This window comes from Zalophus californianus, chromosome X (genome assembly GCF_009762305.2).
Source record: "Zalophus californianus isolate mZalCal1 chromosome X, mZalCal1.pri.v2, whole genome shotgun sequence".
Classification (NCBI taxonomy): domain Eukaryota; kingdom Metazoa; phylum Chordata; class Mammalia; order Carnivora; family Otariidae; genus Zalophus; species Zalophus californianus.
Genome location: NC_045612.1, coordinates 90,781,386 through 90,797,069, shown reverse-complemented (window position 1 = coordinate 90,797,069; position 15,684 = coordinate 90,781,386). Strand labels below are relative to the sequence as shown.

The following is a 15,684-nucleotide window of genomic DNA, read 5'->3' as shown; positions in this document are numbered from 1 at the left end:
TTCAAAGTCAATCAATGTAATCTACCATATCAACAAATGGAGAAGAAAACTCAAATAATCGTATCAATTAATACAGGTTAAACACATTTGTTGATCAACACCCATTCGGGATAAAGACCCCCAACTAGTTAAGAACACAGGGGAACTACTTGATGAAGAGCATCTGTAAAAAATCTATAGCTAACATCACACTTAACAGTGAAAGACTAAATGCTCTCCCAAAATCAGAAACAAAGCAAGAATGTCTGTTCTATTCTTATTCAACACATTATTAGAAGTTCTACCCACCACAGGAATGCAAGAAAAAGAAATTAAAGGGACACAAATTGGAAAGGAAGAAAAAGAACTATCTCTATTTATAGTTGACAAGATTGTTTATATAAAAAAATTCACAGAATTCACACACAGAAAAATCCTACAACTAATAATTGAGTTCAGCAGTGTCGCAGGATACAAGATCTGCACACACAAGTCGATCACACTTCTATATACTAACAATAAACATGTGAGACTGAAATTTAAAACACGATGGCATTTATAATCACTCCAAAGAAAATTAAAATACGAAACACATACAGGATCTGTGAGCTGAAAATTACAAAATGCTAATGAAAAAAATAAAAAACGACCTAAAGAAATGGAGACACATATCATGCTCAAGGACTGGAAGACTCTACATAGTAAAGATGCCAATTCTCCTCCAAAATGATCTAGAGGTCTAATGCAATTCCTACCAATATCCCAGCAAAGTTACTTGCAGACATAGACAAGCTGATTCTAAAATTCATATGGAAGGTACAGGCCCTAGACAAAGAAGAATCTTGAGAAAGATAAGTAAGGTGAAAAGAATCACTATACCTGATATTAAGGTTTACAATATTACTATAGTAACAAAAACAGTGTGGCATTGGCAGAAGGACAGACACAAAGACCAACAGAACAAGACAGACAACAAAAAAGACCACCCAAAAATGCTCAAATGAGTTTTTACAAAGGTGCAAAAGCAATTCAGTAGAGGAAGACTAGCCTTTTCAACAAATGGTGCTGGAGTAATTGGATATCCAGAGACAAAATCAAATGGATCCTGAACTAATTATCACATCTTGTATAAAAATCAACTCAGAATGGATCACAGACTTGAACATAAAATGTAAAACTATAAAAATTTTAGGAAAAAACAGAGGAAAAAATCTCCAGTATCTAGGGCTGGGCAGAGAGTTCTTAGATTTAACTCAAAAGCATGAGCCATAAAAGGAAAAATTGATAAATTAGACCTCAACAAAATTAGAAACTTTTTTGCTATGCAAAAGTTAACAGGATGAAAAGACGAGCTACAGACTGGGAGAAAATATGTGCAAACCACATCTTAGCCGAAGGGCTAGTATCTAGAATATATAAAGAATTCTCAAAGCTCAACAGTAAAAACACATTCCAATTAGAAACAGGCAAAAGACATAAACAGACATTTCACCAAGGTGGATATACAGATGGCAAATAAGCACATGAAAAGATATTCGACTCATGCATAAGCCATCAGAAAAATGCCAATTAAACCCACAATGAGATATCGCTATACACCTATCGGCTAAAAAAATAGTGACAATACTAAATGCTGACTAGGACGTGGACAAACTAGATCACTCGTACACTGTTCTGGGGAGTGTAAAATGGTACATTCACTCTCAAAAATAGTTTGGTAGTTTTATGTTCTGTTTTGTTTTTTTGGTAAAACTAAACATGCAGGGGTACCTTGGTGCCTCAGTCAGTTGAGCATCCAACTCTTGGTTTCCGCTCAGGTCGTGATCTCATGGGTCATGGGATCGAGCCCCTCCTTGGGACCCTGCACTCAGCATGGAGTCTGCTTGAGATTCTCTCTGCCCCTCCCCCCAACTGATGGGTTCTCTCTCAAATAAATAAATAAAATCTTTTAAAAAACAATAAACATGCAATTACCATTATGATCCACCAATTGCACTCTTGGATATTTACCTCGGAAAATGAAAACACATGTCCACACAAAAACTTGTACATGAATGCCCATAGCAACTGTATCCCTCACAGCCCAAAACTAGCAATAGCACAGATGTCTTCCAGCAAGTAAACAGTGAAAGAAACTGTGGTACATACATGGACTACTACGCAGCAATAAAAATGAAGGAACTGATATGTGCAACTAGCTAGATAAGTCACGAAAAAATTAAGCCAAGTGAAAAATAATAATAATCCCAAGAGGTACATACCGTGTAATTCCATTCTGTGTAACATTTTCAAAGTAATGAAATTTTCGGGGGCACCTGGGTGGCTCAGTCAGTTAAGCGCCCAACTGTAGATTTTGGCTCAGGTCACGATCTCAGGATCATGGGATCGAGCCTCTCAATGGGCTCCACGCTCAGCGGGGAGTCTGCTTGTCCTTCTCCCTCTGCTCCACCACTCGCTTGTGCTCTCTCTCAAATAAATAAATAACTAAAATCTTTTAAAAAAATTTTTAGAACTGGAGCACAGACTAGTGGTTGCCAAGAATCAGAGATATTGGCGGGGGGCAGTTGATGGGAAGGTGGGCGGGGTTACAAAAGAACAACAGATGGACCCCTGTGATGCTGGAACTGGTCGGTATCTTCACCGTCAGGGTGATCACCGCAACCCACACATGTGATGAACCGTACAGACTAAATGCACACCCGCAAATGAGTACAAGTAAAGCTGGGGACATCTTAATGGGATCAGTGGATTATATTAATGTTTACATCCTGGTTCTGGTAGTATACTAGTTTTGCAAAACGGTACCGATGGGAAACTGAGTAAATGGTACACAGGATCGCCCTGTATTATTCCTTTCAGCTACACGTGAATCTCTAATTTTCCTCCATAAAAATTTCAATTACCAGTACAAGGCAAGAGTGGGTCTACTTTCCTTGGTAACCAGGAGACAGTCCACACCGGTGCCTTTTATAAAGTATGAAGTATGAATGGAAACACAGATGTGCAATAAATGACTCACAAAAATGAGGTGGAAAGAGCCCTATAAATGATAAAACAAACATCTCGGCTTCAGTTGCCAAACTTGTATGCTGAAGAAAAGGTAGTCTAAATTAACTGTAAGCCAAGTGAATGGACCTGATCTCCCCCAAAACTCTAGCCGTTGTGACCATCCCCTCCTTGGGGATGCCAAACACATAGTCAGGAAAGCACAAAGTTTCTTTGGCCTTCAGTTGGCCAAGCTGAGCACTTAGTCACAGTGGAGTGGCCAGGTCAAATTCAGGCATCCTGGAGGCCTGGCTAAGAGGGGGAGTGAAAATGCCTATTTCCCCTTTCCTTTTGCCTTGGGGTCCCCCTCCCCCCTCAGAGTTGGCTCTACCCTTTCTACAACTATAGTAACAGGATAAACTCCTCGGGAAATGGCCCAAGAAATCCCTTTGCATGTACCCTAGTGCCTATCTAGAACACTGCTGTCGGGAGACTGGTCTCTTAAGGGAGTCCTGCCTCATGAATGTTCAGAGAAGAAAGTGCTGCTTCCAGAAAAAGCCAAACTGGATGCCAACAAGGAGAAGAAAAACGTCCCTCTGCCTGGCACAAGGGGCCACAGAAGAGGCTTTGAATCACAGCTTGTATGTGACATCTTCATGCTATCCTGGCTGCTTGGCATAAGCCACACATCCTGAGAGGCTTTATAACCTATTGAAGCCGCAGCAGCACATGACTTTCTTCCTGTCTTATAGTCACTGTTGCTAAAATAAGAAATCCTCAGCTCCACGGCAGCAGTGCAAGACACAGGCGAGAAGCTAATTCCAGAGAGGATTCTCCCAAACTGTGTTTATCGCCCCTAGTTTTTAGGCATGGCTGCTACAGGCGGACAAAGACAATCAACAGGCACCTATTAAGGGCCTGCCCCGGGGAAGGAAAGGCAACCCAAAGAGCCATCAATCACAGTTTCCCAGTCAGCAGAGGAATGTCACAATCACACATAAAGAACGCAAAACACAACACAGGCAATAAGCCAGTAAATGGGTGGTCTGGACAATACAGGTGTGTTCAGGGTTATGAAGACAGAGAGAGGGCTCCTGCTGAAATGATCAAGGAAGGCTTTAATGAGAAGGGGGGGGAGTAGAGGCACCCTTCGAGGGAAGGCTAAGATCTAGATGGGAACAGGAAGAAGCACAAGAATGCTGTCAGGAAGAAGGCAAGTAAACCAATAATTGAGTAGTTTAACAACTGAGTCCAAAATATATTCAAAGGACAGTGAGTATGCTGGTTTAACTGGGGTATGAGGCTTGTTTTCCATTATGGAAAAGAAAACTGCTAAGAAATAAGAGTATCGTTTGAATTTTTTACAATGATGGTATACTCATGTATTACCTATATATTAAAAAACACAAACAAAAATGTTTTAAAGGAAGGGGTGCTGGGGCCCCTGGGTGACTCAGTAGGTTAAGCGTCGGACTCTTGATTTCGGCTCAGGTCATGATCTCAGAGGGAGATCTCAGGATTGAGACCCACGTTGGGCTCCATGCTGATGGAGCTGCTTGGGATTCTCTCCCTCTTCCTCTACCCCTACCCTGCTCATTCTCTCTCCCTTTCTCAAAAAGAAAAGAAAAAAAGAAAAGAAATGCTAAGGCTGAGGGGGAATCTAGACTCCCGGGTATCGAGTCCGTGGTTGGTGTGGCAGACAAAGTTTTAGCTCCCAAAAGCCATTATTTACTGCCTCTTCTCTTTCCCAGCTCCAAAAATAGATGGTGAAAAATCAAGTTCCCAATACCCCTTTAGCAAAGGAGAGCCATATGACTCTATTTTAGCCAATAAGATGTAAGGGGGAAATCTACTGGGGGGCTGGAAAACACTTCATTTTCTGAAAAAAAAGAGCTTTTTTCCCCTCCCTCTCCTTCCTACTTGTCTGGAACAGGGTTATGAGATGTTGTGACGTCTGGAACTAAGGCAACCACCTTGCGTCCATGAGGCCGCAGACCTAAGAATGAAAAGCCAACATTCTCATGATGGCAGAATGGAGAGATAAAAAGAGTCTGAGTCCTGGGCGCCTGGGTGGCTCAGTCGTTAAGCGTCTGCCTTCGGCTCAGGTCATGATCCCAGGATCCTGGGATCGAGTCCCGCACCGGGCTCCCTGCCCGGCAGGAGGCCTGCTTCTCCCTCTCCCACTCCCCCTGCTTGTGTTCCTGCTCTCGCTGTCTCTCTCTGTCAAATAAATAAATAAAATCTTTAAAAAAAAAAAAAAAGAGTCTGAGTCCTTTACAACATTCATCAGCCAATGCCTAAACCTGAAACTGCCACACCACTATCGTCCTTCTGATAAGAAGATCAATTTGGCTTAAGCCACTGTTAGTCAGGTATTCCGTTACTTATAGCCAGAAGTATCTATCCTAAGTAACAGAGCTATGAAGTTCAGGACAGAATACAAAAGCAACCAAGGTTAGGTGTTTGATCCCCGAATAGGCAAAGTGACTCTAATTCCTGAACCCCAAATTAACATTTAGGAATAGCAATGGAATAGTATGTCATTTCCAAAGTATGAATGACAGCTTCAAGAAGTGGCCCAGTCTGAAATAACGGGATTTCGAAGGTATTTCAGCGGATCCTGGAAACAAGTAACAAAATCCTTTAAATCAAAACCATCCCATGATCTGGCACAACAGACACCTACTGTTTGCCTGCCCAGGGATTTCTCCACCACCAACTCCTTTCTTCGGCTATTTATTTTCCAATAGTTTTATTGAGGTATAATTCATACATTCTAAAGTTCACCCATTTAAAATATACAATTCAATGGAGTTTACTATAATTACAAAGTTGTGCAATCATCCCCACAATCTAACTTTAGAACACGTTCATCATCCCAAAGAGAAACCTCATACCCATTAGCAGTCACTCCTCATTCCATCCCCTCCCCCACACGGGCCTAGGCAACCATTCATCTAATTTCTGTCTCTATAGATTTGCCTATTCTGCGCATTTCACACAAACGGGCTCATACAATACGCAGTCTTTTACGTATTGTTTATAGTATGTTTTTGAAGTTCATCCATGTTGCGGCATGTATTAGTGTTTTTATGGCCAAATAATATTCCACTCTATGGCTGATACCATATTTTATTTATCCATTCGTCAGTTGATGGACATTTGGGTTATTTCTAATTTTTGGCTAATATGAATAATGTTGTTCTAAACATTCACGTTTGCATTTTTTGTGGACATACGTTTCTCTTCTCTTGTATGCCCAGGGGTGCTGCGACACAGAGTAACTCCATATTTAAACTTTTGTGAAACTGCAAACTCTTCCATAAGCAGCAGTACTGTTTTATATTCCTACCAGCAATGCATGAGGGTTCCCATTTCTCCACATCCTTGCCAACACTGGGTACTGTCTTTTTAGTTATAGCCATCCTAGCTGGTATAGAGTAATAGCTCATTGGGGTTTTGATTTGAATTTTCCTAACAACTAATAATGTTGAGCATCTTTTCATGTGTTCATGGCTCTTTGTAAAGGTTTTTGGAGCAATATCTCTTCAGATCCTTTGCTCAATTTTACATACACTGGATATAGGTCCCTCATCAGATATATGCTTTGCTGATACTGTCTCCCATACTATAGGTGGACTTTTTACTTTTTCCATAGTTTCTTTTGAGACCCAACTTGGGCTATTTACTGCAGCAATATTTGTAATAGCAAAAGACTGGAAATAATGCAACTATGTGTCAAAACGGGATGGGCTGAATAAACTATGGTTATGTCCACACAATGGAGTACTATGTATTTTTTTTTAAAGATTTTATTTATTTATTCATGAGAGACAGAGAGAGAGAGAGAGAGAAGCAGAGGGAGAAGCAGGTTTCCCCACTGAGCAGGGAGCCCGATGCGGGACTCGATCCCAGGACCCTGGGATCATGACCTGAGCCGAAGGCAGACGCTTAACCATCTGAGCCACCCAGGAGTACTATGTAGCTGTGAATGGATTATACGATCCAACAGCATGAGGAAAACTGCCCACTACGATGAAGAGATCTCCAAGATACACTGTTAGAAGGGAAAATGGAAGATGTAAGAGAATGTATAGAGTACGCTACCATTTGTTTAATAAGAGACCATGTGAATATATTTTAAAATTTGCTGTTTTAAAACCAAAAACAGAAAAAGAAAAGATTAAGAGAAAGTTTGGGGTTAAGCTACTTATAGAGGGAAGGGGGAAGAGATAACAAGATTGACGGGACAAGGATGAAAGCTATACATACCTGTCGGAATGCACCTCACTTTGTAAATTTGACTCTGAAACCACATAAGTGTTCTATTTTTACGCTATAGTAAAAGTTTTTAAAGTTAAAAAGCACGATTTTATAAGTGATGAATCACTGAATTTTATCTTAGAAACCATTATCGCACTGTACGTTAACCACCTAAAATTTAAATTAGGGACTCCTGGTTAAGTGTCTGCCTTTGGCTCAGGTCGGGACCTCAGGGTCCTGGGATCCCGTCCTGCATCGGGCTCCCTGCTCAGCGGGGAGTCTGCTTCTCCCTCTCCCTCTGCTCCTCCCCCTGCTCGTGCTCACTCTCTCTCTCTCAAATAAATAAAATAAAATCTTAAAAGAAATTTAAATTAAAGAAAAAACATAAAAAAAAAGAGAAAAAAACAAAATGAAATGAATGAACCTAGCTGGGTACTGAGCTGGTGACCTAACCATACTGTCAGGAACGATTTAAATGAAATTAAAACCCAATAATTGGACCATACATTCCTAATGGGATATATAAAACAAAAGAACTACAAAGAAATATTAAACTAGGGTGCCTGGGTGGCTCAGTCGTTAAGTGTCTGCCTCCGGCTCAGGTGATGATCCCCGGGTCGTGGGATTGAGCCCCGCATCGGGCCCCCTGCTCAGCAGAAAGCCTGCTTCTCCCTCTCCCACTCCCCCCGCTTGTGTTCCCTCTCTTGCTGTGTCTCTATCAAATAAAAAAAAAAGAAATATTAAACCATTTGAAAACGCAAATTGTTAATAATGTTATTGATCAGAAAAATATTATACGGATGTATATTTTTATTTATGATAGGATAAAGCAAGAAAATAATTATGTTAACATCCTTATGAATCAAGATTGTCAATATAAGTAAAAAATAAATACAGAATCAAAGGAGTTAAATAAAAACCCTATAATCCTTCATTTGCATTGGAAATATCAGTTTGGATTCATGTTGTATTTTATCTTTAAAAATGTACACATATTTTCTAGCCTTAAGAGAATGAAAATTCAAGCCACAGACTGGGAGAAAATATTTGCAAAGCACGTATCCAACAACGGACTTGTAGCCAGAATATATAAAGAACTCTCAAAATTCAATAGGAAGGAAACAAACAACCCAATTAAAGACAGGCAAAACACACGAACAGACATTTCACCAAAGAAGACAGATGGGTGGCAAATAAGCAGACGAAAAGACGTTCAACATCATTAACTGCCAGGGGAAAAAAGTTTCAATCAGGATGACATACCACTATACGTTTATTAGAATGGCTAAAATCCAAACACTGACAATGCCAGTTGTTCATGAGTACTCTGAGTAACAGGAACACTCATTCATTGCTGGTGGGAATGCAATGATACAGCCACCTTGGAAGACAGCTTAGCAATTTCTTGTAAAGTTAAACATATACCTATACCAGTTCCAAATATATATATATATGAAAGTCAAGAATCCTGTCATTCATAGGGAAGCAGTAACCATTTTGCTGTGGTTTTTCAACTTCTGATTCCTATAAGCAAAGCTTTCCTTGTTAATAGGTATCAAGAGGAAGGCCAGAAATCTCATTTCAGTTGAAAATGAAATCTATGTGTGCTTATCTCAAATTTGACCCAGAATTCAGTATTTATGTGGCAAAATACCAGCACAGATTTCACATTCAAGAGGTAATTTTTATTCTTTATTTTTAGTTTTAAGAAAATAATACTTTTTTAAAAAGATTTATTTATTTGAGAGAGACAGAGAGAGTAAGAGCGCAGGGGAAGGGGCAGAATCCCCAAGCAGACTCCCGGCTGAGCACAGAGCCCCATGCAGGGCTTAATCTCACAACCCATGAGATCATGGCCTGGGCCAAAACCAAGAGTCGGACGCTCAACCTACAGAGCCACCCAGACACCCCATAAAGCTTAACTTCTAAGTCTCATGTAAAATTAAGTCTTAGGCCATATTTTTATTCATATTGCTTTGCCATATGGTTTTAGTAACTTATTTAACATCGTCGATGTATTTTCGTGTTGCAAACAGCATTAATTAAAATGAATTTACAACCTTTATTTAAATTAAACCAACTGAGCCTACTTTTTTAAAAAGTAAATCCCATCTTGGATTAAAACACTTACTGAACAGAAATGTACTATGTTGCTTTATGAATTTTCTAAATGTATAAAAAGGAAAGAAAGGTAAGCTAAGCTTGATTGCCTATTTGTTTTTCAAGAAAAGCTGGCTAAAAGTCATTTTTAGTTTTAAATAGGGGGAAAAACTACTTTTGCTGATACCACATACCACATGTCCTATCTTACTAGGGCCCTCGATAGTAGAAACTATGAGAGGATTTTTAGGTCTACTTGGATAAGGGGAAAGGCGGAAAAATCAAGTAGGAAATTTTACGGTAACGATGAAAAAAACCCTGAAGTTTCCTCTACTATGTACCCGCCCCCCTCCCACCCTGCATTAGAGTTGACATCCTTTGCAGGAAAGGGAAACCACACAGAGCATGTGAGTAAGTTGACCAAAATTAACAAATCCACAGAAACCTATTACTCTTTACTCAGAAGAGACAATTATTACTGGATCATTACATCTACAACTCATGGATCATGCTAATGTACCATGGGCTGTAGAAATCATTTGTACACAGGGGGTGCCCGAGAGCTGAAAAGCATTTCAAAGTCCCTCTGGGATAAAAAGATTGAGATTTGGGATGAAGACAATGTCTCTGAACTAGTTAGAGGTGATCGTTGCAAAACACTTGAAGGTACCAAATGCCACTGAATGGTACCCTTTGAAATGGCTAGTGGTTGAGGCGTCTGGGTGGCTCAGTCGGTTAAGCGTCTGCCTTCAGCTCGGGCCCTGATCTCAGGGTCCTGGGATCAAGTCCCCACAACAGTCTCCCTGCTCAGTGGGGAGTCTGCTTCTCCCTCTCTCTCTGTCCCTCCTCCCCGCTTATGCGAGTGCTCTCTCTCTATCCCAAATTTAAAAAAAAATATTTTGAAATGGCTAGTGGTTAATTTTATGTTATGTGAATTTTACAGCAATGAAGAAAAAAATCTGACTAGGATCTGTTGAAGCTTCTAGAAGGGTAAAAGACTAGATCTGGCCTGGAAGGGAACTGAAGTTCTGAATTAAAAACAGAGGCACGAACTGGTAGAGACAGCTCTGAGAGCGTGTTTCACACTCTGCTACCACAACAACAAACAGGTTTGAGTGCAACCCAGTTCACTTGCACACGTGACAGAAAGCAAAAGTTCACGAAAGGATACTTACTGTTCACATGCCATCAGACATTACTCTGATTTTTTTATTCTTTTCTAGTCCATTTTCTTCTTTTTTTTTTTTTTTAAATGCTAAACATGATTCATTAAATTGATCTCATAAGGTGACGGGCAAACTCTAATGGACTCGAGTGTCAGGTTGAGGGGTTTGTACCTGATGCAAGTTATTTTAAGGCAATGGAATTAACCACTAAGAATATAACCAGAAATCTATAAGCAGAATTTTAGATCAGGAAAAACCACCCTGTGCATGGAGTCATTGTTTTATGATTATCTTTGGCATTGTGCTAAATTTAAATTGATTTATCTACCATCCCATGAGGGAGTCAATATGTATACTATATTACTCAGAGTGTGTCCTTCAGCTGTTTATCATTTAAATTGCTGGTAAATTTCCCAAAGAACGCTTTTCCTTATATATTAGTAAGTAGGCTTGTATTAGTCTAGATAAAAATAAATTTCAAGGTATTGCCCACACCCTTTTGTAAAAGAGGCAGAGAGATTCTGAATTTGTTTTATTCTACTGCTATGAATTCAAATAGTTTATTTTCTTCTAAGGAAAGTTGCTTCACTATAAATTAGAGACGCACTACCGACAACAAACCCTTCTAAGATGGCGGCAAGGTAGCTTCATAAAAAACAGAACGTGTACTCCTCATTATTCATTTAGGGACCTTCAGGATCAGCTAGCCAGCCATCTGTCCAAAATGCTATAGAAAAGATTTTTAGCTTTGTCTGGAAATGTCCCTTTTAACTTTAATATCCTATTATTTTTGACAATGTGCCTGAGATTCTCTTAGCTCAAAATAAATGCAGGGTGTAAATTGTTGGGAAAAGATACCGTGTGTCTGGAATTTAGCTGTGACCTTTCCCTAAGGTTTTCAATTAATTCACATCACTTTTAATGTCATCAGTGGTGCAAATGCTTATATTTTAGAAAGCACCATACTTCTTGTATTTCAGAAATAGAAATACAGGCTGCACATCACCTAGCTGTGGGCAGAAATCAATCTATTGCTCATAACTATCAGCAGCTAATTAGGGGGAGAAACAAGTTCCTTTTTAATTTCTAAGAAAAGCAATAAAAGTTAGCTTGTGTTATAATTTTAAACCCAAACAGCCAGTAATTATGCTATCTCCGGGGGGGGGGGGGGGGTGTGATTAAAAAAAAAAAAAAGCCAGATTTGGCTCTACTGACTTTTTGACCACTCTATGCACCAGAGAACATATGATCTTTTAACTAAGTACAAGTTTTTAAAATAATATTAGTTTTTTGGCACCAGTCAGTACCAAGGTTAGTGCAAATGCAGCCATCTGAATTAGGCACATACAAGTTTGTTAAATGACAAATATATATATATATTTATATATATATATATATACTTACATATTATATATTATATATATGTAAATACTCTCTATATACTCAATATATATATACTTATATATACTCAATATATATATTGAGTATATATTTTTACATATAAATATATATACTTATATATATATAAATACTCAATATATAAATACTCAATGTATAAATACTAATTTGTTAAATGACAGCCCAAGATATCTAATAAGCATACTGTCATTCCCTAATTCATACACACACACACACACACACACATACACACTCCTTTTGGTCTGAAGCATAAAGTAAATAATTTTTTAAAATATATTCCCAAATCTAGAAGCAGCCCCACATGTATTTGGATACTTGTGACAAAGGTAGCAGCCCTGCAGAGAAGTAGAGAAAGGGTGGTCTCTTCCAAAAATGTGTTAAAGACAAGACAACAGACCCTAAATGGAGTCGATCATGCCAACCCCATGTCAAAAACTGAAACTTAACTTACAGTTTTAGCTGTCCCAGAAATTGAATCTTAAACCAGCCAATCATGAATCGCCTGATCAGCATGAGTTAGGTAATCTGCCTAAAAAGCCCTTGTTATATCCCATAAGGAAAGTAAACTTATAGTAACCTATTTTTGCCTAGTGTAATGCCCCCCTTATGCCCATAAAATGTCTTCCTGGGAGAGCTCTTCAGAGCTCTCTTCTGTCTGCTAAACTGGATACTGTCAATTCATGAATCATGGCATAGAGCCAGTGAGATCTTTAAAACTTACTCTGTTGAACTGTGTTAACAAATGGTTCTGGGTCAGCTGAATATCCATATAGGAAAAAATATAACCGGACCCCTACTTCTTTTCATACATACACACACACACACACAAATTTATACTAGATTAGAAATCTAAATGTGAAAGGTAAAAACAACAAAATTTCCAGAAGACAACACACAAAAATATCGTCATACTTGGCATAAGGAGCAATTTCTTAAAGAAGAAACAAAAATCACTAATCGAAAGGAACAATTACTCATCAAAAACACCATTAAGAAAGTGAAAAGGCCAGCCACAGACTAGAAGACATTTGCCAACACAGATGTCGGACAAAAGGGTCACATCCAAGGTCTATATAGAACTCCTACATTTCACTAAGTAAAAAAAAAGGCAGACAACCCAGCAGAAAAAGTAGACAAGAGACAAACAAGTATTACACAAAGAGAATATCCAAATGACTAATAAATGTGTAAATCATGCTCAAGTTCATTAGGAATCAGGTAAGCGCAGATTGAAACTAAAGTTTCCCTGTACTTGCTGATCAAAATAACTACAGTTTAAAAGACCAACCATACCAAGTGTTAAGGATGTAGACCGACAGGAACATAACATGCTGCTGGGGATTTAAATTGGTTTAAGTACTTTGACAGTGTCTACTAAAGCTGAACATATGAAAACCATGAGATCCAGCAACTGTAGCGACAGACACGGACAAGAATAGTCACAGCAAACTATTCTTAATAACCCCAAACAAGCCAAATCTCTATCTATGGGTATATAAATGATGTCATACTCACACAATGGAATACTACAGAGCAAGGAAAATGGGCAAACTACCTCTACGGACAGCCCCATGAACAAATCTAACATAACATTGAGCTAAACACAAGCCAGTCACAAAAGAACACCAGATATTTACATTGATACCAAGTTCAAAAGCAAGCAAAACCTAACCACAGTCCCCGCATTCAGGATAGTTAACTCCGGACAGTAAGTAGCAAAGAGGGTAATGACAAGAAAGCCATAGGCAGGGCTGCCCTGTAATATAGAAGATGTCCAGTTAAATTTGAATTTGAGGTAAACAACAAGTAAGCTTTCAGTCCAAGTGGGTCCCATTCAGTATTGGGGACATATATTTTTATTTGCTAAATCTGGCAACCCCACTCAAGGGAGAGGCTTTTGGAGCACTGGTAATACTCCCATTTCTTGACGTTCACTTGGTGTTCATCCATTATGCATTTCTCTGCACGTGTTGTACTTCACAATAAAACAAAACAAAGTACACTCAGTACAGGTTTGCAAATTTTAAAATCTCATCAAAGCCCTGCTTTTCCTTCCTATTCTTCATCACTGCATGTGGGAGCTGTGATACTTCTGCAGTAGGGGGACATCGGTCATCTGAAGTGTTGTGGGGCCCAAAGCTGTGGGCTCTACTTTCAATTTTTATTAAATTTACTTCTACACTGCATGCTTGTTTACTTCTGGAATCTTTTTGCATGTCCTGACTCTCAGGGTCTTTCTTCCTGGTGTGGCTGGCTGAATCTCAGCAAAGGGCAATGCTGGGCGGGAAGGCCGGCCTCTACCAATCAGCCAAAAAAATGCACAAACCACGGTTTAAAAGCAACTCGGTCCGGCCAAGCGACCCGTGGAGGTCAGAATCTAGTGGCCTGAAGCCACAAAGGAAACTGGGACTTTAGGACCAACAACTTGAAAACAGACACTTGGGAATCCAGAAAGTCAAACGTTTCATTCAATCCGCTGCTGCGTTCTAAATTTACCAGAGTTTACACAGACACCTTGAGGGGCTCCCTCGAATTCCCTCCCACCAGTGTTATCACCTACCTTCTTCCGGAGACGCAACTGGTAAACCCAAGGAAAGAGTAGTGATCAGTGTAAAGAAAAGCACGAATCACTTTTCTGTTGTTTAAATAAGGGGCTATTTATTACTGGCAAGATTCTTTGGTGCTCAGGGTTTTTTGTGTTGTCATGTTGTGTTGTTTTGTACTTTCATCTTGTTTTGAAATGAACTCCTCCCAATCCTCAACGAAGAAAAAACTCCAGGTTTGGATGCTTCTCTCTATAAAGCTTAGGACTGAACTTTACAGGCTGGTGGAACCCTTCCCTCTCGGCCCCCAGCAGCCTCCAGAGGGCCAGGTTTCTTGGCTTTCCTAACAGCAACTCTATTTCTCTCTTTCACACGGGCTATTAAGGACAATGACTAGGCACCTGGGCTGTGGAGACAGGCTGCCTGGGAGAAAGCCAATTTCACACTGAAACTGTAGCTCTGGCCAGTGAGGGAGTGACTCATCGCCTCGCGCCTCAGTTTCCTCAACTGCAAAATGGGAATAAAAATAGGACCTAAGCAGCAAATGCCGTGCCGGGCGACTAAAGCACAGCACCTGGCATATCTTAAACGCTCAACGATGACTGTTACCACGTCACTACCACTGGCTACCTTCGCGGGTCCTGCCACCTATGAAGACTCTACTTCTGTATCTGATGTCGTTAAAGCATCCAGATGCAGTTAGACACTGGGAAAAGGGGAGAGAGAGAGAGTAAGGGTTCCACCGGCCTACAAAGTTTGGTCCAAGTTGTGCCCAACGCACAGGGGTGAAGCGGCAGCAGGATGCTTGAGTAGGGTCGGGGGAGGTGGCCACGCCCGGACCCCAGATTCTGGCCGGAACCTCTGACCTCGGGCGCCCTCACTACTCACGTTGCGGTTGAAACTGTTGCCAGGCAGAAGCGGCAGGGCCATGGCTCTCAGCGTCCGAGGGCCAAGGGGCCGAGAAGAAGGTCCAGCAGGGAGCGGCCGCCTTGCGGCCGCGTCGTTTAACGGCCCCCCCACGTTACCTAGAAACGGGAGGCGGTGTCACGGAAGGAGGAGGAGCTGCGGCGGGCCGGAGGGGGCGGGGCCGGGGCGGGGCCAGGCGGGAAACTCCCGGCGCGCTCCTCCTCCCCCGCCCACCCTCACCCCCGCAGCCGAGTGCAGGTCTCTCGAGGTTTTTCTCTCCACACGCGCTGTGCACACAAAGACTGGCAACCACACCACTCCCG

General features: G+C 40.6%; 1 protein-coding gene across 1 annotated transcript in view; it reads right to left on the bottom strand.

Annotated features, from left to right (window-relative positions):
* EFHC2 (EF-hand domain containing 2) overlaps window positions 1-15,467 on the bottom strand; it is a 190,788-nt gene extending 175,321 nt beyond the window's left edge. Inside the window, exon 1 of the mRNA XM_027608378.1 lies at window positions 15,344-15,467. Within this exon, the coding sequence (XP_027464179.1) occupies window positions 15,344-15,385 (42 nt within the window). The 5' untranslated portion in view covers window positions 15,386-15,467. The remainder of the gene's footprint in view (window positions 1-15,343) is intronic.
* Between the last annotated feature and the right edge of the window lie 217 nt (window positions 15,468-15,684).